The sequence below is a fragment of the Lactuca saligna genome, chromosome 2, assembly GCF_052625555.1.
Source record: "Lactuca saligna cultivar CGN05327 chromosome 2, ASM5262555v1, whole genome shotgun sequence".
NCBI classification, from domain to species: domain Eukaryota; kingdom Viridiplantae; phylum Streptophyta; class Magnoliopsida; order Asterales; family Asteraceae; genus Lactuca; species Lactuca saligna.
The window spans coordinates 174,452,861-174,476,307 of record NC_136418.1 but is presented as its reverse complement, the minus strand read 5'-3'; the positions used below and the strand labels follow the sequence as shown (position 1 = coordinate 174,476,307).

Below are 23,447 nucleotides of genomic sequence, written 5' to 3'. Positions count from 1 at the left end.
GATTATTTAACATTTTGTTCAAATTAACGAAAAAAAACTATTTTTTATATTTGCACAACAAATGACAGATTATATGATTTTCTAAAAATAATAAGATTTTTTTGTTAAAAAAAGTTTTTGGAATTTTTTTAAACCTTTTCCAAAAATTAATACTTCACGGAAGAAAAAAAAAGGTCGAAATCCGTCAACAACTTTGAACATGTTATGAAATATTAGTTTGTGAATGACCATTGGATTCTCCATTTCTCCCATAACTCTCCATCATTATTTAGCATTAGTAACAACCATTTCAATGTGTTTTATGAATGTAATAATACACCATCATAATGTGCATTCATATTATAGCTCATCTTTCTTCTTATTTGGATAGTATAAATAGTGAGCCATATGTATTAGAAACTTGATAATTTCTTCACAAGTATTGGAATAAAAGTTCTCTCTACTCTCATATCTTTCTTTACTCTATAATTTATCTTGTTATTTGATCATATTTCATAACACGTTATCAGCACGACTCTACCATATAGCTAACTCCTTATTGTTCTTGTCATTTTCAGGTATGTATTTTTTATAATTTTACATGTCAATGCTTGCAACTTATTTTATGGAATTTCTTAACTAATAATTCCTTAACATACAAGTCTTTATTTTGATTTCTATTTTCATTATGGAAAACCATGCTAGAGAAAACTTTCTCTAGTTTTCATACTACTAACATGCTCCTGCAGTAGCAATATCATGAGAAAGGTTTAAAATAAATATGAATTAATCTCATGTCTTCTTGTGGCTAAACAAAACAAGAGTTATTGATGAAAAATCACCAATCAATCCCGACTGGTTCTAGTGCATTCCCTGAAGTGAATGCAACATCATATAATCATAATAGTCATGGGTCTAACCGATGTTGTGGAGGTTATTACAATTATCATAAAAAATAACAAGATTGCAAGTAACCACCAGAAGTTGGAAAATAGAAAAAATCCACATCTTAATGATAAAGTGGTCAAGGCAAAAAAAAAAAAAAAAAAAAAGTTGAAAATGTTTATCATTAATGTGGAATGACCGATCATTAGTCTTGTACGTGCCGCTTACCAAAGCATTTTGTTGATCTTTATCAAGATTCTCTAAAATATAATGAAAAATATCGAAACAAATTTTATTCGAAGTGATATCCATGAAGATCAACCAGAAATGACACATTTGGATGTTGTCGATTTTCTTGTCAACCCCGAAGGGACAAATGGTGATATAGATGGTGATTGATCAGAATAAATGTGTAGTTTTGTTTCATGACATTTATTATGTTTTTATGTCATATTCGTTTCATGAGAAATGATGTCATCACAATCTTATCAATGAAATAAAATATGAATTTGTTTCTCCAAGACGAATGTTTCTTATGTTTTATTTATATATTGAAAAGAAATATTGATATTCGCAAAAGAAATAATGATGATATATTTCTTGCAGACAATGCAATAACACATAACATTTTAAATAATGAAAAGTATTATGCTTACTTATCAATTAGAGAATAAAATGTTAATATAATAATAGGTAATGCAAAAATGATTGAATGCTCCGGAAGAGCGAATATAATATTAAAACAAGGGACACTAATTACAAATTAGTGATGCATTATTTTCGTCTAAATCACTAAGATTAAAGGCTCCGGAAGAGCGAATAGAGTATTACCACAAGTGACAATTGGTGATGCATTATTTTCATTAAAATCATCAATAAATTTATTAAGTTTTAAGGATATTCGGTCCAACGTATATCATGTTGAAACAACCAATGATGGTGATAAAGAGTATCTCAATATCACAAAAATGATATCGGGTAAGAAAAGTCTTTTGGAAAAATTACCCGTATTGTCCTCCGGATTGTATTATACAAATATTAGAATGATTGAATCTCATGCTATTGAAAATAAAAGGTATGATAACATCTACAAAGTTTGGTATGACCGGTTCGGCCATCCCGGATTAGTTATGATGCGCAAAATAATTGAAATTTCAAGTTGACATTCCTTGAAACACCAGAAGATTTTTCAAGCTATTGAATTGTCTTGTGTTGCATGTTCTCAAGGAAAATTAATTTCCCGTCCATCATTTAATAAAGTTGTGTATGAAAGTCCTAGTTTTTTAGAATGAATTCAAGGGGATATATGTGGACCAATTCATCCACCATGTGGACCATTTAGATATTTTATGGTCTTAATTGATGCATCAACTAGATGGTCACACGTGTGCTTGTTATCTAGCCGTAATCTCGCTTTCGCAAGATTACTAGCACAAATAATCCGCCTACGACACATTTTCTCGATTACCCAATTATGGAAATTTGACTTGACAATATTGGAGAAGTTACATCATAAGCTTTTAATGATTATTCCATGTCGATTAGGACAACTATTGAACATCATGTTGCATATGTTCATACACAAAATGGTTTAGCTGAGTCATTAATCAAACGCCTTCAATTAATTGCAAGACCATTACTAATGCATTCTAAACTTCCTACATCGACATGGGGATATGCAATTTTACATGCGGCATCACTTATACGCATCAGGCCAACTAGTTATCATACTTTCTCCCCTATTCAACTGGTTTGCGGTCATGTACCAAATATTTCCCATCTAAGGACGTTCGAATGTGCAATTTATGTACCTATTTCTCCACCTCACCGCACAAAAATAGGTCCTCAAAGAAGAATGGGAATTTATGTTGGATACGAATCTCCATCTATAGTAAAATATTTAAAATCATCAATTGGAGATTTATTTACAACTATATTTGATGATTATTATTTTGATGAATCATATTTTCCAACATTAGGGGAAGAAATAAAGAAGCTGGAAAATAAAATCTCTTGAAAGGAATTATCACTTTCAGTTTTAGATCCTCGTTCAAGTCAATGTGAACATGAAATAACAAAGATAATTCATTTACTAAATGTAGCAAATCAATTGCCAGAAGCATTTACTAACCCTAAGTGGGTAACAAAGTCTCATGTACCAGCTATACTTACTCAAGTTAGAACTGATATCACAGAAGGAAGAAAAAAAACACAACTGCAAATGAATCTTAGGCACGCCTGAAGCGTGGAAGATCAGCCGGTTCCAAAGATAAAAATCCTTGAAAATGAAATAAAGCAAATACAATTGATGGTCCAAAAGAGAAAACAGAATCTCTGGAAAAGATTAATGAAGCTCTAGAAGAGCCTAATGACATAACAAAACAAAATAAGGTACCTGAAAAAATGAAAATGATGAGATCTCAATAAATTATGTCATGACAGGAATAAGATGGAACCGAAATAAGATAGACGTCGACGATAATTTTTCATATCATGTTCCGTGCGCGATTATAAAGAAAATGAGGATCTTAAACCTAAATCTATTGAGTAATGTATGAATAGAAAATATTGGCCAAAATGGAAAGATAAAATAAATAAAGAGCTTAATTCTATTACGCAACGAAAAGTTTTTGGACCTGTAGTCCGTACACCAAACAGAGTAAGAACAGTGGGATACGGATGGGTATTTGTGCGCAAAAGAAACGAGAAAAATGAAGTTGTGAGATATAAAGCAATACTTGTTGCACAAGGTTTTACCCAAAGACCCGAAATTGATTATGAAGAAACATACTCTCCTGTGGTTGATGCAACTACATTCCGTTATCTAGTAAGTCTGGCAACACATGAAAAATTGGAGATGCGTCTGATGGATGTAGTTACCGCCTATTTATATGGTTCACTTGAGAATGATATTTATATGAAAATCCCATAAAGGTTTAAGGTGCCAGAAGCACAAACTTCTAATTCTCGTGAAGTATATTTGGTAAAATTAAATAAATCTTTGTATGGATTGAAACAATCTGCCCGTATGTGGTTCAATTGTTTAAGTACATTTCTTTTAAAAGAGGGCTATAAAAATGATCCATTAAGCCCATGTGTATTTATAAAAAGATCCGGATCAGAATTTGTGATAATTGTTGTTTACGTAGATGATTTGAACATAATTAGAACTCCTGGAGAATTGGAAAATGTCACTTCTTGTTTGAAAGAAAATTTTGAAATGAAAGATCTTGGTAAAATGAAATTTTGTTTGGGTCTTCAAATTGAGCACACCAAAAATGGAGTTTTTGTATATCAATCTAGTTATCTAGAAAAAGTGCTTAAAAGGTTTTATTTTATATGGATAACTCACATCCATTGAGTACCCCAATGGTAGTAAGGCATTTAGATGCCAAAAAGGACCAGTTTCGGCCTTTGAAAAACATGAAAAACTTCTTGGTCCCGAAGTACCATATCTTAGTGCTATTGGTGGACTGATGTATCTTGCTCATAATACGAGACCTGATATATCTTTTACTGTAAACTTATTAGCAAGATATAGTTCTTGCCCAACAAGAAGACATTGGAATGGAGTTAAACACATTCTTTGATATCTTCGAGATACAATGGATATGGGCTTATATTATTCAAATTCATCAAATGCGGAGTTAATTGGTTATGCAAATGTTGGATATTTGTCTGATCCACACAAAGCTCGATCCCAAACAGAGATTATAGCAATTCATGAGGCAAGCCGTGAATATATTTGGTTAAGAAATTTAACTCATCACATTCGTGAGAGTTGTGGTCTAACTTCTAACAGAGATGCTCCAACCATACTATATGAAGATAATGCGGCTTGTATAGCTCGATTCAAGGAAGGGTTTATCAAAGGAGACAGAACCAAACATATATCACCAAAGTTTTTTTTACTCATGATCTTCAAAAAGAGTGTGACATCAACATCCAGAAAATTCAATCAAGTAACAACTTAGCATATTTGTTCACTAAAGCGCTCCTTACATCCAAATTTGAAAACATGGTACAAAATATTGGAATGCGACGCTCTAAGGAAATCAAGTGATATGATGATCAGGGGGAGTTGGAAACACATTGTACTCTTTTCCTTAGCTATGTTTTTCCCACTGGGTTTTCTTAGCAAGGTTTTTAACGAGACAATTGTTCCAAATATCTATTATTAATCATGTACTCTTTTTCCTTAACAAATGGTTTTTCCCATGAGGTTTTACCGATGAAGGTTTTAACGAGGCATAATACAATCGTCATTCAAGGGGGAGTGTTATGAAATATTAGTTTGTGAATGACCATTGGATTCTCCATTTCTCCCATAACTCTCCATCATTATTTAGCATTAGTAACAATCATTTCAATGTGTTTTATGAATGTAATAATACACCATCATAAAGAACATAGATATTCAAACCTAAAGTTTTGAACTTTTGATATAAGTTTCAACTGAATTGTTTATATGCGTCGACTCGGTAAAAAAATCATAATTGTTTACGCCATCCGTGGGACTCGAACCCACGACTATGCGTCGACTCGGTAAAAAAATCATAATTGTTTACGCCATCCGTGGGACTCGAACCCACGACCACGTGGTTAAAAGCCACGCGCTCTACCAACTGAGCTAGAACGGCAAGACGATTTTTTAGATAATAGTCGATATTTAAACTAGAAATAATAAGTAAATTTTTTTCTATTAAATAGTCATTATCACCTCGTTATCAAGTAAAATTAAATTATATCATTTTGTGAAAAAATATCAACGCTTCCATGGCTAATTTATTCAAGTAAAAGTAGCTACAGTTATAATAATTTAGGGTCTGTTCGATTGAAATTTTCATAACCAAATGATAACAAATTCAATATAGCCAATTTTATTATTAATCCTCACCAAACGAAATGTTAATTTATTATAATTTCATTTTGTCAAAATGTTCTCATATAAGTAATAAACATTTTAGACGTATAAGTGTCTATTAATTTTTCTATGGGTAATTTCTTAACTTTTCACTCTTAAAAAATATTTTTTAATATTTATTTGCTTCTTAAAAAATCAGATGCTTATCTATCTCTAAATTAAACCAAAAGACAATTATACCCTAAAATTAAAACACAGGAACTTGCCAGTCCAGCCTTCGCCTCCACCTCTGTCACTTCTGCAGGTAAGGGTTTCCTTCTCTTTTTCCCCTGAAATCGAGTTCTGAAATCGATGTTGTAATGTCCTCTGAAAATCGATGGCTTTAATATATCAAGGTTGTTTTGATCTTTTTCTTCTTCTTCCTGAAATACCTTTTCTAGATGTATTAATGCTGAAATCTGATGTATTAAAGCTCATTGTGGTAATGTCTGGATACGAAAATATTATTTGATGCTTTTTTTTTTCCTGAAATCATATTAGTAGTTTGAAATGTCTATTTTTCTGAAATCAGATGAACACATCAGTACATATGATTTCAACATTTCAAACCTCGTTAAATCAAGTTTCAGATTTCGGCATCAAACAATAACATTTGAGGATTTGGATTTGTGTTCATTTTGATTTATGTTCGATTTGGATTTAAAATGATGTTTATGATTTTTTTAATAATTATTTAAGAAAATTTTTTGGTTTTTTATATAATTAGACGTTTGAATTCACTAAAAAGTAATAGGGAAGGGTAAAATGGTCACCAACCAACATGTTAAAATCTTAGAAATTTCATACCAAAAGATAACAAATTCAATATAGCAAATTTTATTATTAATCCCTACCAAACGAAATGTTATTTTTTTTAAGACAAAACTACAAATTTGGTCCATGTGGTATTCAAAAAACTTTTGATAAGGTTCAAAAAGTTTTCAAAAATCAAGGTTTTTCTTGATATTTGGTCCAAAAAAACTTAAAATGACAAATATGTCATTTTGATTTCTTTTTTCCTTTTTCTATAAGTATTTTAATGCTATATTGATTTAAAAAAAAAACAAAACAAAAAAAGAATTTTCCACCCCCACCCCCACCGTACTCTCTCTCTCTCTCTATCACCCCTCTCTCTCTCTCTCTCTCTCTCTCTCTCTCTCATTTCACTGGTTACTCCACCAACTTCTGATGAACGTACATACACACGACAATCTCTATCACAAAAGGAAACCCACAAAATCCAATCTACAATTGATTTATGTATGTGTGTATGTGTAGGTTTCCTTCTGGAAATTGTTCCCCCCACAAGATCCAAATTAAAAAGCTTTTTATGCCTCTTTTCTGAAACTGAAATCGAAGTCAACACCCGCCTCCCATCCCTCATATCTACTTCTCATTTTACTCTGAACCGAAGGAGACTGAATCGATGTCATCATTGAAGCATTTCAAGTGGTAGTTTTCAAAGGATTTTGTTGTTGTTGCAAATTGGTTCTTGAGAAATCAAGTTTTCTGATGATTCTGATTTCTTGGATGTGCTGAGAACGGCTAGAGCTTCAAATTTAGGGACGCTGGTTGTTGGTGATTAGGATATAGCACTGGGGAGAAAAGCTGATTTGTGGGTTCCATTAACTAGGGTCAAGAATGGGGAGCTTACAGAATAGTATTTGGTACTCACAACCAGAAATGATTTCATATGAATTTTTATGTTCATACCCAGAAATCTAGAGAGATAAAGAGGCTACAGTCGGTTTAGGTGGGGTGAGTGGGCGATGGATGCCGACAATGGGAGAGATAGCTAGAGATTTGCAAGGTTGCTGGAGGTGGGTGATGATGGATATGGTCTGGTTTGTTCATCTAGAAATTGTAGGTGAAATCTCGGGAGGAAGAATAAGATAAGAGAGAGAGAGAGAGAGAGAGAGAGAAAGAGAGAGTAAAAAGAGAAAAGGAGAGAGAAAGGGGGAGGGGTACGACGGAGAGGAATGAGGGTGTTGTTTTATTTTTTATTTTTTTAATAATTATTTAAATTCTGAAATAAATAAAAAATGTAAACAAGAAATAATAAGGGTAAAATGGTCTTTTCATATTTATTTGGACCAAAACCACAGAAAAGATTTGATTTTGGACTTTTTATGCAAGTCAAAAACTTTTTAGATCATATCTAAAGTTTTTTGCAAACCACAAGGACTAAATTTGCAGTTTTGTCTTTTTATAATTTAATTTTGCAAAATGTTCTTTTTAGAAGTATAAGGGGGAGTTTTAAAAATAATGAGAATTTAATACCGTAATTTACTGATGTAAAATGGGACAAGCGACCCAAGCCGCATATCAAAAATACCCGACTAAAATCGACAACAAATCCGCAGTCCAGTTCCGCCGTATTCCGTCGCCCCCGGCTTCCTAGTCATTGGGGGTTTCGACGTCGCGCCACCTGTCCAGCGTTTTGTCTCGATCGTCACTCTTTTCTTTCATCACTCTTCAACACTTCATTAACCAATCGTAAGTAAAACCCTTTACAAATGACATGCAGTAGGATTTACGAATCATTTGCTACTTAATTGATAATTTGGATTTTAGAATTGACTTGGTGATTTTTATTCTTAGTAACGGTTTAATTATTTATACAGTTAGCTGTTCAGTCGAATCCGCTAAATGTATACTCCCCTAGAAAAAAACGAGTAGAAATTGCAATGTGTATACTTGGATTAAGAACATAATAATGTTGTTTGTGTGTATGCTTATTTTTATTTGGTTATGGACTTATAAGTTGGATGTTTTCTAGGGTAGATAACTGAACATATACTCTGTCAGCTGTTTGCAATCTCTATCTGTCTGCCATCTTAGGATGTTGAATTTTATGAATGTTTAAAGTAAAAATCAGTATTGCATGGACAATATATCAATTTCTTTGTTCTCTGTACACTTTATGCCTTCATTGTCTTAACTTTACAAATTACATGTGAAATGATTGTTTGAAGTAATGTCAACTGGAGCCTACAGTCAACTGGTTTTCAGTCAGAGCCCTGCTTCCCCTCGTTTTTCTTCTTTACACCAATCAACGATTGGCTCCTTCAGAGCTCTAGCATCCAGGTTTTTCTTCCAAATGAAATCCCCAAATCTGTTTTTATTTGCCTCTTTAAACTTCTTGTTTAAGCTGAATTGATTGTATATACTCTTATATAAATAAACTGATCCTAGTCCCTCTACTTTTGCTTGTCTACAGGCAATTATTAAGTAAAAGTCACACAAGTTTTTTACCAGGTATAACTAATACTGTATCACTACAGAAATTCTATAATTCATATTCTCTAACTTGCATTCACATGTAAATTGTATTAATGTGGAACAGTTTTCTTCTTCCAAAAATCTTAACCTAGCTGTTTCATTGTAGTACGACTTTCTAACACTGTTAGAAGTGCAATGAAATCATATAAACTCTCTGAGCTTACACCAACTGAGGTTGACAATCTCAAGGCTCGACCCCGAATCAATTTCTCTTCCATTTTCAGCACAGTGAGTCTCTTTCTGTTTTTTTTTTTTTTTTTTTTTTGGGGAAAATGACTTTCCATTTTCAGCACAGTGAGTCTCACTGACAAAATTGTTTTACTTCAGGTCCAGCCAATTGTTGATGATGTTCGCAACAGAGGAGATGCTGCTGTTAAAGAGTTATTACACTTTTTTCTTTTTAATGAATGGAGTGTTGGTGTTTCTTTTTGATTAAATGTTTGCACCAAATGATGTTCTATGTCTTGTTTTGCAGTTATACTTTACGCTTTGACAAAGTTGAATTAGAAAAGATTATTGTAAATGTGAATGAACTTCCAGATCCAGAGGTACTTGTATAGTTGTATAGTTGTACAAAGTATAAAGTATAAACACACCAACACCTTAAAGTATGCATTTTTATCATCTGGAATAATCTATCTCTATTTTTAACCTTGCTTCAGCTTGATGAAGCTGTTCGTGAATCGTTTGATGTGGCATACAGCAACATCTATGCATTCCATGCTGCACAAAAACCAGTGGAGAAAGTTGTCGAGAATATGAAAGTAAGTTGTGTACATTTTATGAATTTAGTCCCTCAACTTTCGAGTTAATATCGTTCTTTTGTGAGTTTTTAGGGTGTGAGATGCAAACGAGTGGCAAGAAGCATTTCTTCTGTTGGACTTTATGTTCCAGGTGGCACTGCAGTTTTACCCTCAACAGCTCTCATGCTTTCCATTGTAAGAAATAATAGTTATCTCCATTATTAATTTATTTTATTAAAATAAAATGGTTGTAATTTGAGTTTTTGTTTATTATGTCCACCAGCCAGCACAGATTGCAGGGTGTAAAACGATAGTGCTTGCAACTCCTCCCTCTAGTGATGGAAGCATATGCAAGGTATTTGTTTCCATCTGGATGAGTTAAGTTATTTTTATTTAAATTATTTACAAAATTTAAGAATGACAATGTGTAGGAGGTGTTATATTGTGCGAAAAAAGCTGGTGTGACTCACATTCTTAAAGCTGGTGGAGCTCAGGTTCTCTACAACACCACACCATTTTTACTTTTTTGTGAGAAAGTTGTTTTTTTTTTTGGTGATAATTTGAAGCTTTTGTAGGCCATTTCTGCTATGGCATGGGGGACAGCAACGTGTCCTAAGGTTGAGAAGATTTATGGCCCTGGAAATCAGTATGTGACAGCTGCAAAAATGATTCTCCAAGTATGTGATCTCATTTGTGGCAAAATGAATAAATAATTAACAGATTTTATATTTAAAAAAAAAAAAAAAAGTAACAATTTTTTGTATATTGACAGAACAGTGAGGCTATGGTATCCATCGACATGCCTGCAGGACCATCTGAAGTGCTTGTGATTGCTGACAAATATGCTAGTCCGGTTCACATAGCTGCAGATCTGCTTTCTCAGGTTACTTTTTCAAATACCCTGTTATTATTAATTATTAATTATTATTTTTGTAAAATTGATGTTTAATTTTCTACTTTTAGGCTGAGCATGGGCCAGATAGCCAGGTGGTTTTGGTGATTGCAGGAGATGGTGTGGATATAAAAGCCATTGATGAAGAAATCACCAAGCAATGTAACAGTCTTCCGAGAGGAGACTTTGCTTCAAAAGCTCTTAGCCATAGCTTTACTGTATTTGCACGCGATATGGTAGAGGTTAGTAGTTTTTCTTTTCTTTTCATTTTATTTTTTATAATACGTTTTTGACTTTTAACAACGTGAATCTTCTGGGTTTTCAACTCTCAGGCGGTTACTTTTTCTAACATGTACGCACCCGAACATCTGATCATTAATGTTCAAGACGCGGAAAAGTGGGAAAGTTTTATCGAAAATGCAGGTGAACATCACTTGATACATCCGCCATAAAAAAAAAAAGGTAGTGATAATTTTTAATTTTTAATTTTGGTTTGCAGGGTCTGTGTTTTTAGGGCAGTGGACTCCAGAGAGTGTGGGGGACTATGCTAGCGGGACGAATCATGTGCTTCCCACTTATGGGTATGCACGGATGTACAGCGGGGTGTCTTTGGACTCTTTTTTGAAGTATATAACCATCCAGTCTTTGACAGAGGAAGGCCTTGCAAAACTTGGTCCTCATGTGGCAACCATGGCTCAAGTCGAAGGCTTGGATGCTCATAAGAGGGCTGTTACTCTTCGCCTTCAGGACATTAAAGCCAGACAACAGGTTGTTTAGAACCCGTGTTGTGTTGTGTTGTTTGTTTTTTGTATTGGAAGAATGTTCAATTTTGAGTTGGATCAATCATTAGAACCCATAAATTTCAATAATTATGCATCTTTCCTTTAAGGTATTTAATCCAGTAAGATACACAAATTATGGCTTCATATAAAACAAACTGTTTAAATCCTAACTTTTTAACAATTTGTACTTACTTATTTTCTTCCATTGGCCAAGTGTATCCTGTATTTCTCATGTTCTTTTTAACATCACTTATCCGTACGAAACTGAAAGAAAAATTAAAAAACATTGCCAGTAATGAAGCCAAAATTTGATCTCAAAATTTCTTTTCTGATTCTACTAGAATTACAGTAACGAATGGATCCATTTGTGCATGAGTATATATATCATTACATAATCATTGCCAGTAATGTAGCTAAAATTTCTTTTCTGGTTTCTAAAACTAAAAGCATGATACGTGAAAGGACATGGCAGGAATATGAATGATATCCTCAAGCTTTCCAAACTCGTACTGATCCATCCACAGATGCAGTCATCACACAGTTATCTTTTGGGTGATAACTAACGCTTGTTACCTGCCAACAAAAAGTAGAATTTATTTGGTCTCTCATTATAACTATTGTGTACATAATAATTTTAGAAAGAAAAGAGAAAAGAGAAAAGAGAAGGTGTTAATTACCACCGAGGAGTGAGCACGAAAACTTGAAACCACAGATGCATCCACCAGATCCCAGAAAAAGAGACGCCCATCTTCAGATCCACCAACCACATGAGCATCACTGTTGGTAAGACAGCAATCCATTTTGAATGACTGGTCACAACACATTATAGTTAGTTAGTTACTCTTAACAACCTAACAAAAAGCAACTGCAAAAAGAGATACATACCTTGCATGTATGGCCTTTATATTCTTGTAGTAATTCACCACTAGTTCTGCAAACCAAACAAGAAGAACAATTTTTATAACAGACTCATCCTTCCTTTTGGTTAAAACTTAAAAGAGGTGTGAAGTAGAAATTCACCTGTCCAAAAGGCGAAGAGTAGAATCCAGACAACTGGCTAATACACAGTTACCATCATTTGATAGAGAGATACAGTTTACAGGTTGCCCCAAATCATCAGACAATTCCCTGGAAGCAGAAGAAACTTCAAAGTTCAAACATGCTACAAAGTTTTTCATTTCATACTCATGATGATTGTCACATGTCATACCTACCTACCAATCCGGATGTCAAATGTGCGTACAGTTCCATCAACACTTCCAGCAATGATTTCAGTTTTTGTTAAACAAACAGACATCACGCTGTCTAGAAAGGTGTCAACGATCTGTTAATCAATTAAAACTATCATCAATTTTTGATAATATAAATATAAAAATAACTTAGCAGGCATGTAGATGTAGGAAAGGGAAAGGGAAAGAAAGCTAAACCTGAATTGGCTCAGTGCTGTGAGATCTACAGTCCCAGGCACGCAAGGAACGATCATACCCTGCTGATACAACAACAGATGAATATTCATTGAACTTTACAGCATTCACCTGCACAAAAATGGTGTTATATGATTGTGAAATTATAAATATGTGTTATGTAATTGATAAATTGGTTTGTTGGAGAAATTACATACCTCACTGTCGTGACCTCGAAACTTTCTGATCACACGCCCAGTTGATACATCCCAATAGAAGACTTGACGATCACCCCCACATGAACAGATTTTTGAATTATCCCTACAATCAAATTAATCATAACAAGGAACATTCAGCCGAATAACTAGGGTTAAGTATAATGAAGAAGAATAATAAGAAAACAAAGCATCGGAGGAATTTGTATGTGGATGAATAAACACAGTAGCGAGGATAACTTACGGTGTAACGTGGACGTCTCGAACTTCACGAGCATGAGCTTTGTAGGTCTTAATATGAATACCCCGGTGAGGATTCCATAGGCGAATAGTCCGATCTTTGCCTCCGGTGAGACAATAATTTCCATCTTTGTTGAACCTTGCCGTTAAAACTGCACCTTCGTGCCCCTTCAACACCTGCGCCTCGTTCTTTGGTAAATCTTCGGCGCTCATCCTACTCCGGCGACCACCGTCACTGGCACTGCTTCATTCACTAGTGTAGGACTGTAGGCGACCGAGCGTTACAATGGAAAGAATTTGGACCGGCCTGGTACCTTATGCAACATGGGCTCTTGTCACTTGTGGACTTGGGCCTTATGAGTTGTGATATTTAGCCTTTGCCAAAAATTGGCCCAACATACGTTGTTTTTTGGTTTTCTTTGTTTTTTATTTTTATTTTCATTACATTTTTTTTTTTTAAATTTAGTATTATTATTGACCTTTCTCCAATGATGTAGATGCAATGTTAGCGTGAGGTATACCTAAATGAATAATGTTACCAGTTTTTACTCGATTGAAATATACTCCAATGATATAATATAAAACTAAAAATGCTTAATAGTGATTACAACTAAAAGATAAGCGATCTAAAAAGGTAAATTGCTTAATATAGATTGTTATAACCGATAGATCTTTGAAACATAATATTTTACTAATAAATGTAAAATACATTATTGTATTAGTAATGTTAACAAGTATAAAGTTAAAAAAAAAATACATTATTATATACTGCATTTATTGCTTTATTTTACAAGAAGCAAGGAGAGATGTGACATGCACCAAGATTACAAAAAAAGACCGACAAATATGTAAGCAGGTCATTTTCGAATCCAACAATATCCTATAATTTTAATTTAGTTCACATAATCAAAATACTTTTTAGGCCGAAAAATATATCCATCAAATTATTTTAAGTATTCATTTTGTTCAGTTGTTCTGAAATAAATATAGCGATAATTTTCGAAGTTGTCTACACTCTACATATGAATCATGGATGCAAAATTGTTTATAACCATGATATATTTATTCATCGCGTGGATCTTATTTAAAAATTTTAATTGTTATTGTTTTTAATAAAGAGTAAGTTTTGATATTTAACTCAGATTATTATAATATATTATGTATTTATTTTGAAAGTAATGGTTGATGTTGTTAACCAAAATGGAATAGGGGCGGACGGTAACCCAAAGTCCCAAACTAACCTTCAAAAAATTTAAGTGTAGTCGATTTTTTTGGGAATATGACTTAGGAGGGTAATTATCTTTTATTCGTGTTCACATATTGATAACTTTTTTTTTGTACATAATAAAGCAACTAATTTGTTTTAACTGTTTAAATTACACCAATATTACTGGCTAATACATGTTTTAACCGGTAACTCAAAGGAAAAATGACTTAGAAGGGTAACTACCTCTTATCCGTGTTCACATGTTGGCAACTTCTTATTTTTTGTACATAAAAAAGCAACTAATTTATTTTAACTGTGTAACATCCCAAAAATCATGACCAAATATTTCGTTTTTAATTTAATACTAAAACCATAAATATCAAACCATTAATTTAATACTTCGACATCGGGCCCTGCCGGACATCAGGCCCTGCCTGACATCGAGCCTCTCTCGGTATACAGGTTTGTCTCTCTTAGGCCTCACCTGTCTCCGGGACCCGCCCGCTAAACACATACAATCATATAACATGGTAACACATAAAAAAACATACTCTACTAATAATGAGATACGGAACATCGTCCGTACTCAGCTAGTGATGAGACATGGGACCTCACCCACACCCACCTCCTTACCAGGCACATACAAGTATCACACAGACAACAAGTATAATCTAACATGCAAACATTCCTCGGGCACCCGCCCGACATCGGACCTTGGTCTGGAATAACATACTAGCATAAAATACCTGGGGCTAACCCCCGGATCTTCCTACTCATAGACTACATGGGCTGACATTGTGGCCTTAGACCCATTCACACAGTGAGGAGACTCACCTTGCACTGCTGAAGCCCTGGCTGGAACTAGTTGAGTACGGACGAAGTTCCGTATCTCATTATTAACAGAGTATGTTTCTTAGGACAGAGATATGGTAGAGTATGTTTCTTTATGTGTTAGCATGTTATATGATTGCATGTGTTTAGTGGGCGGGGCCCAGAGAGAGACAGATATATACCGAGCGGGGCTCGATCCCAGACGGGGTCTGATGCCGGGTGGGGCCCGATGCTGGAATATTAAATTAATGGTTTGACAATTATGGTTTTAGTATTAAATTAAAAACGAAATTTTTGGTCATGATTTTTGGTATGTTACACAGTTAAAACAAGGTAGTTGCTTTCTTATGTACAAAAATTAAGAAGTTGCCAACATGTGAACACAGATAAGAGATAGTTACCCTCCTAAGTTATTTTTCCTTTGAGTTACCGGTTAAAACAGGTATTAGCCGGTAATATTTGTGTAATTTAAACAGTTAAAACAAGTTAGTTGCTTTATTATGTACAAAAAAGAAGAAGTTGTCAATATGTGAACACGGATAAAAGATAGTTACCCTCCTAAGTCATATTCCCGATTTTTTTTGAAATTCTTTTTAGTGTGTTACCTTTAAAATTTATGTGTGTTACCTTTGGTTATGCTAATCCACTCTCGTCTTATTATTTTTATGGTAAATGGAGTAATCTAACGAATCTAAATGAACTATTTGAAAAAAAGAAAAAATGAACCATTTTTTTTTAAATAACCATTTTGTCAGGAATATCTCATTATAGAGGGGTCTCCAAAACACCCGGGTAGGATCTTATACTATCCTTCCATAATAGAGTTTTTTTTTTTTCTAATTTTTAATTTTTTTTTTAAGTGTAAAATGTGTTTTGTTCTTTTTGTATAAGTTTTGTTTTTATAAAATCTAAAATTGAATTGTAATCTTAAAATCAACAAAAAACTAACAGATATATAAACTTAAGAGATTTTTTTAAGTGATATTACAATGTTCAAATGACCCTTGTCCTTGTACCCCCAAAAAAATTCTGCCAATCGTTTACGATATGATAGTTCATAGACCGTTTTCCCCCTCTGTAGAATACGATTTCCCGGAGACCAACATCTCCAGGAACCAACACAAAAACACCCCACAATCTCATCTATTATCAATTTGTAGTGGTACGCCCGAGGGCTTTTCGAGGGTCATACTGAAACTCTCAAGTGGGGTCACATTTGTTGGTTCGATACCCTAATAGTCGATACTCATTAGTAGTGTGTGGATGCGGTCTCGCATACCTATAAACCATTCCTCTTCTTCTGGAAAATATCTGCTCATCCAACAACTATCATCTATAATCATTTGAATGTCTTCAAATCTAAAGCATCCAAAAACCAATGTATATTGATTGGGATGTAAAGCTACACAAAATGTTGAAATTAATTAATCATAAAATAACATTATATTACAATATACTATTACTTAGGTAATGTAATCCAAACACAATTATACTATATCACACTATGCTAAGTTGGATAAACGGATCCATCAATCATATCACTCTAGTCAAATACATCAATGTTGAAGGCTCTCCACACAACCGTCCACTGAGCATCATACCCTCTACACTTTATCAGTAATGAGATCCACAACATGATGTGCTTCCAAGCAAAAAAATTTCAGTAATAAGTATGGTTATTAGAAACGTAGTATGTAATGAGCACACAATTATACAACTTACATCACATTCCAACCAATATATGTAACTATCCGCATATAAGTGTGCCCAAAACTCAATCGTCGAAATACCGGTCAAATAATAGTGTGCAAACAACAACGAAACATCTCGTTGTTTATATACACTATGTACGACATGTTCTAAAAGATTATCCAACAGTGTTGGTTGTTATCGTGCAACACATTGCCTTTTTATTTGTATCCGTGGGGACTTATATCATATGGACATAACTTTTTAGCGCATAAAACGCCTAAGAGGTGTTGCCGACAACGTTTTATATTCATCCCGCGAAATCTCTTTTATATCTGAAGATTGAATACATGGAGACAGCTGCTCAGGGCCGTGATCTAGCAGTTGTTCGGGTGTGCCTAACCCATAACCATGCTCTCATATTTCTTTGTCTTTGCACTTTGTGGTACCGACATCTTGCAAGATAAGTGCATGTACGATTCAATAATGTTTAATTATAAACGATGCAAAACATAAGGACCATAAAAGTTAAATAAAAACCGTATGGGAGTGAAATAATTAACAATATACCTCCACCTCCTTTGAGGCATTAATAAAATTTAGAAGCATGGCTAAAGTAGCGTCATGCTCTGCTAAACGCTTATCTTGTGACCTCAACTACGCTAGGCATTCACTAAGCTCGTTTTACAATTGACAAACCTCGTTTGCAACCCAAGAATAATTTGGTTATTATCGGTAGATGGTTCAGTGATCGACGATGTTGGTGGTGGCTGGTGAGATCGGAAATATGTATGTGCCTTCTTTTGTCGACACTCATACGTAGGGGAGTGTTTGGATGATGATGTTAGGGAAGGTGTCCTATAAACTTCTATGTGGGGTAAATCAGGGTCATCAATTCAAGCTGAGATAACTATCTACCCTTCAACACATCTCTCAGCTTCTGTCGGCTATAACTTCTATACAAGTCTATTATCATGCTAACAAAATTATAAAATTATAAACAAAACATAAATTATACATATAAAGGAAAATTTAAAATATATAATTAACCATATGTCATCGATTTTTATAAATTGGTTGCAATAAGTCTTTTATATAGGCCTCAGTTTCGACCATGCAACAACATGATGGATCACATTCTCTTGTTGTGTACCAAACAAACTGCTCACATGAACAGTCTCAAGATCCATATCTGAAAAAAAAAATCATGTATTAGAATCTTAGCAAACAAAAAAAAAAAGGATAAATGAAAAATCATGTACTTACTTTAAAAGCGTATGAAAAACCATTTATGGTGTAGGTCATTTTTTTGAGGTTGTTTCTCTTTCGGTTCGACCGGATGTATATGTATGTCAATGTTATTGAATACAGCAATTAACTGTGAGTACAACTGAGCCCAAATTATCATCTCCCATGGATATTTGCGACAAAAAATTCTCAATTAAATTTCTAAAAAATATTAGTAAGGATAAATAATTTCCCTTAATTATAATCTGTAATAAATTAACAACATAATACATGTTGAATTCATTAAAGTCGGATACCAAAGCAAAATACTCCTCTAAAAAAGGTTGTTTAGTCAACCGTCCATTGAACCCCTTTTTAAACATATATAAGAGACAACACGGACTACATCCATATCCGATAAGTCATTAAGCGAATGCTCAAACACATTCTTCGCGTCTTCTAATTTGACGGAGGCATTCCTTGAGGCCATAGGAAACATACTGGAACAAAAGGACGGAAAGGTGGCGCTGGAATCGGAGGCAAGAAAATAATCTCCAAAGCAGAAGTCAGTGACAAGACAAAATTCTTTCTTCCTAAAAGACAGCTCGTAATCCCCAATCTCAAAACTCATTTCATCTACTTCGCTTCAAGGGTTCATTATAACTTCATGGCAAAAATACATGATGTAGAAGCAAAGGATCCTCATCTAAATTAGGAATGTCTAACCATCTCCCAAAACATATATTTTGGAACATAGTCTCGCATGTCGGTCTGTCTTTCAATGCCGCAAGAATTTCCCTGCCAGTTTTTGGTTTACAAGACAGTGTAATGAATGCATCAAAAACTCTGTCATGCTGCAATAAAAAAGTTGTTATAAACCAACTTCGGAACGAAGACTGACCAACATTCCAAACTAGTTCTTAGTGTTCCAGACCTATTCTTCGAGTTTCAGATTATTTCATCACATTCCAGAGTGTTTCAGAATGTAATTTTATGTTCCGACCCACTATATTTCGATGTATACTAACATTACATAAACAAGTAAACTACTTTTAGGTTGGTCCTAATACAATGAAATCTTATTTTCAGTTCATTCTGAAGGTGTTCTTTGAATTCAGAAATTCAATTTTTTTTTCTGAAACAATACTTTTTGGTGAATAATTACATTATACAAACAACTAAACTAGGTTTGGATTCATCCTAATGCAATGACATCTTCAATTGCAACTCCGGAACGATGTCCGTTCATTATGTGATATAAATATTTTATAATTTTAAGTTGGAGTAAAGAACACACTCATCAAACAACCGGATCATAGTGATCATCTTCCATATCGGAGTGGCTTATTGGAGATAGGAATCAGAGAGTCGGAGGGGCGTGTCAGAGATCAAAATCAGAATCGAAATCGCGTGTCGGAGATCGAAATCGTAAACTCTATCATGCTGCAATAAAAAAAAAAGTTGAAATAAAAGGGTATACAATTGTATAGTGGACTTAGTTTAAATTATATGAATTTCAAAATTTTATGACATCTTTTGGCTTTTTACACAATAAGGATTGAATAAATAGAGTTGAATGTAGTGACAAAAAAACACATATTCTATTTAATTTAATAAAAACCCACTATTTTGCACTAAGTACATCCTATGATGCATTCATACCACTGCACCCCTATTTTATATTATATTCGATTTAATTCTACTAAACCCCTAAACTCCCATTAGTATTTATATATATTAAAGAAATGAATTTTAGGAATAGTAAATTTGGAAGTTTTTTTTGGCAATTTTGTTTCTTATTCTTTAGCCATTTGGATACTTTTGGTCCGTGCAACCAATATTTTAACACTTTTTAGGTACCTTTTAATATTTAAGGTTTTGTCAAAAAACTTTAACGATTTGACAACTTTGATCTATTTTCTAAAAACTTGTTAATTCCTACCCCTTTAATTTTTTAATCATTTTGACACTTCTGGTCCTTGCAGTCAAAACTTTTATATTTTTTCATAAAAACATGAAAAAACGGTCCGGATCAAAGCCCGGACTTTTCATTCTTCCACTTTCTACGTCTATCATATTTATCGATTCGGAAATAACATTGAAAGTTTCTGGGCCCCGCGTAACGGAGGTAACCTTTCTAGTTGTTATTATGAAACATATAACATGTTTAAGATATCATGCATATTTCACAAACCTCCTTGTATATTTTCTTTATCCAAGATTTAAAAAAAAAACAAAAAAACAAAATAACAAAATAACAAAAAACACAACACATGTTTTCAAAGTAGCTCTAGCGAAGTGGACTTTTTCCTTATAAATATATATATAATACTTATTATCTTCCAAAATTATTATCTATGGATAAAAAAACACACAAATTAAAAAAATATTAATTATCATTAATTTTATCCAATAAAATGATAGCTTTACTATTTCTTGTATTTAATTTCATTACTAAATATTTAGTTGGTTAAGTAATAATTAAAAGATTTTAGTAAAAATGATATTATTTTAAAAAGTAAGCTATTATTTTGCGATAACCTAAAATGAAAATATGGACTATAAATATGGAACCGAAAGAATATAAATTTAAATACTTAAATACTCATGAAGTTTAATATTTGTTCATATTTTGTTTTAATTCATGTTATCTTTGTGTGTATCATAGATTCTTTTAGAAAGAACTTTGTTAGAAAAGATTGAGCACAACCTTTTGGTTGCCTCTCCATCGGGGAAATCCAACCTTTATAGTATAGGCAAAATTCATAATACCCCATAATTAACTTAGAAAGTCAAAAATCATGATCTAATAATAAAAATAAATAAATTATGACACATTATGGGATGTAATAGAAGATAGACTAGAAAGTCAAAATCATGATCTAATAATAAAAATAAATAAATTATGACACATTATGGGATGCAATAACAATATAGAGTCAAGGACAAATGTAGAGTCGAAATTTCAAATCACAACCAAACATTACTAAGGCAACAATCCTGATTTTGGGAATGGTTTGTTACATTAACCTTTTGTAGTCATGGTGGTGACTATGACTAAGTTATATGTGTAGATAATATTTACAAGGGATATATAGATTAATAGATGTACGGAATTCCATTCATTATTATCTAATGCATGTTATATACGTTCAACCAAACGATAACAAGTACTTTTATAATTTGTTGACATGTCATTAAACATAATGTATAAAGTTTGAAACTCGTCGATGAAGTATCATTTTCTTTTGGATGAAATACAAATACCTTACTGAAACATATCATATGCAATATGTGGGTGAGATTTAATATTTAAATACTACATGTTCAAATTTAAAGTTCCATAACAAATATGTGTACGAGTGTGTTATTTGTTTTTCATTAATTACTGTTTTGGTGCTGTTAATTACTGTTTTGGTGTTATGATGATACATAACAAACATGAAAAATATGATAATACATAACAAACTTGAAATGAACAATCAAACATCGACCTGTCCCTACCTCAACGACATCCATCCACCCCCTTGTTCTTTCTTGTCCACAAAATCATCTGGAGTTAGCAACAAGGCAATTGGGTTAGATTAGATTTTGACCTATGTTAATAACGTTTTCAGATTACTAACTCGATTAATTAGACGAGAATACCTTAGACTCTCTTTATCCGGGATTTTTTTTCTTCAGTTCAACATGTTAGATAAACGGATTTGATCCAGTTCATCACTTTAAATTTTAGACTTCACATCAAATATGAAAATGGATTAATGATTGTCGGCAACGAATTATTTGTTTTTCTTTCCAACCGTCATTGTTAATATATATATATATATATATATATATATATATATATATATATATATATATATATATATATATATATATATATATATATATATATATATATATACACACACACACACTAGGTGTGAGACCCGTGTATTACACGGATTGGTATAAAAAAAGATTAAACATTAAAATATATACAGAAAATATTTTTTAATGTACAAATTTAAAATAACAAAGAAAAAAACGTATTTATTGCAATTTAATATTATATATATGACATTTAATAATTACATATATAAGTATATGCATTTAATTTTAAAAATTGAAACAAATCAAAAATTGACAAGTGGATAATATTTATTTCAAAAATACCACGGAATGACAATGTCAAAATTCATTAGAGATAGACATGTAACAAAAAAAAAACATTTATTTATTAAGGAATGACATATATATATATATATATATATATATATATATATATATATATATATATATATATATATATATAGGGAAAAGTGAATATACCCCTAAGGGTATATAAGCTTAGGTACCCAAACCCACAATACTATATCGTTTTGTATCATATATATACATTGTAATTGTCCAATGTTATTATAATTCAACTTCTAACTTCATTTACTTTCAAAAATTTTATAAATTCCACATTTATCTTCCCCTTACATAATTTTCATTTTCATCTATAATATATGTAGCCTACCAGGTGTTCGCAAAATAATGTGATGTAAGTGGAAGATAATACTGAAATTTCAAAAATCTTGAAAGTAAACCAAGTCAAGGGCTGAAGTTTAAAAACATTATAATGAATATATCAAACAAAATAATGTATTATGGTGGGTTTGGGTACCTAAACTTATATACCCTTAAGGGTATATTCATATATATATATATATATATATATATATATATATATATATATATATATATATAACACGGTATAGAAAAAAAAAGCTAGAAATAATAACAAACAGTAAAAACAATATTATGATCGTTAATCCAGCATAAACAATTCAAATACTTTGTAAGATACCTACTAGAAATCCAATAAAAAATTGCAAGACTATTGGTGTATAAAACTTCATAGGCTTGAAGTGTTGAAGATAGTTGTGTATTTGAAGTACCAAATCGTCCACATGATGGTGAGAATGACCACACCAAAACATTTATTCTTCACTGTGTTACATCTATTTGGTGTATAACTACGATTTGGTGTATAACAACGATCCTACAAATACTCTAAAAGATTAGTTTATTTGTTTCCTAATTTATTACCCTTGTACATATCTTTTGTAATCTTTGTATTTCTTACCTCTTTCTACAATTGTGTATATATAGGGCGTGTTCGACACGGAGCGTTTGAGA

At 32.7% G+C, this 23,447-nt stretch overlaps 2 protein-coding genes and 1 non-coding gene across 3 annotated transcripts; 1 reads left to right on the top strand and 2 right to left on the bottom strand.

Annotated features, from left to right (window-relative positions):
* Positions 1-5,431: 5,431 nt before the first annotated feature.
* On the bottom strand, positions 5,432-5,504 carry TRNAK-UUU (transfer RNA lysine (anticodon UUU)). The gene has a single exon. It is a non-coding gene; the product is annotated as a tRNA-Lys (tRNA).
* Positions 5,505-8,067: 2,563 nt separating this feature from the next.
* Positions 8,068-11,572, top strand: HDH (histidinol dehydrogenase). The gene is made up of 15 exons (XM_078981831.1): positions 8,068-8,263; positions 8,743-8,854; positions 8,988-9,025; positions 9,156-9,277; positions 9,377-9,429; positions 9,525-9,597; positions 9,712-9,813; positions 9,886-9,987; positions 10,076-10,147; positions 10,224-10,286; positions 10,368-10,469; positions 10,565-10,675; positions 10,756-10,926; positions 11,017-11,107; positions 11,184-11,572. The coding sequence occupies exons 2-15, from the start codon at positions 8,745-8,747 to the stop codon at positions 11,459-11,461; spliced, it is 1,488 nt and encodes a 495-aa protein (XP_078837957.1). The 5' UTR covers positions 8,068-8,263; positions 8,743-8,744; the 3' UTR covers positions 11,462-11,572.
* Positions 11,573-11,773: 201 nt separating this feature from the next.
* On the bottom strand, positions 11,774-13,602 carry LOC145032874 (Transducin/WD40 repeat-like superfamily protein). Its single transcript, XM_078981830.1, has 8 exons — positions 13,329-13,602; positions 13,088-13,190; positions 12,894-13,001; positions 12,681-12,790; positions 12,487-12,594; positions 12,352-12,397; positions 12,144-12,275; positions 11,774-12,039 (listed from the first exon to the last, which is right to left on the bottom strand). Exons 1-8 carry the CDS (start codon positions 13,535-13,537, stop codon positions 11,956-11,958), a joined length of 900 nt encoding a protein of 299 aa, XP_078837956.1. The 5' UTR covers positions 13,538-13,602; the 3' UTR covers positions 11,774-11,955.
* Between the last annotated feature and the right edge of the window lie 9,845 nt (positions 13,603-23,447).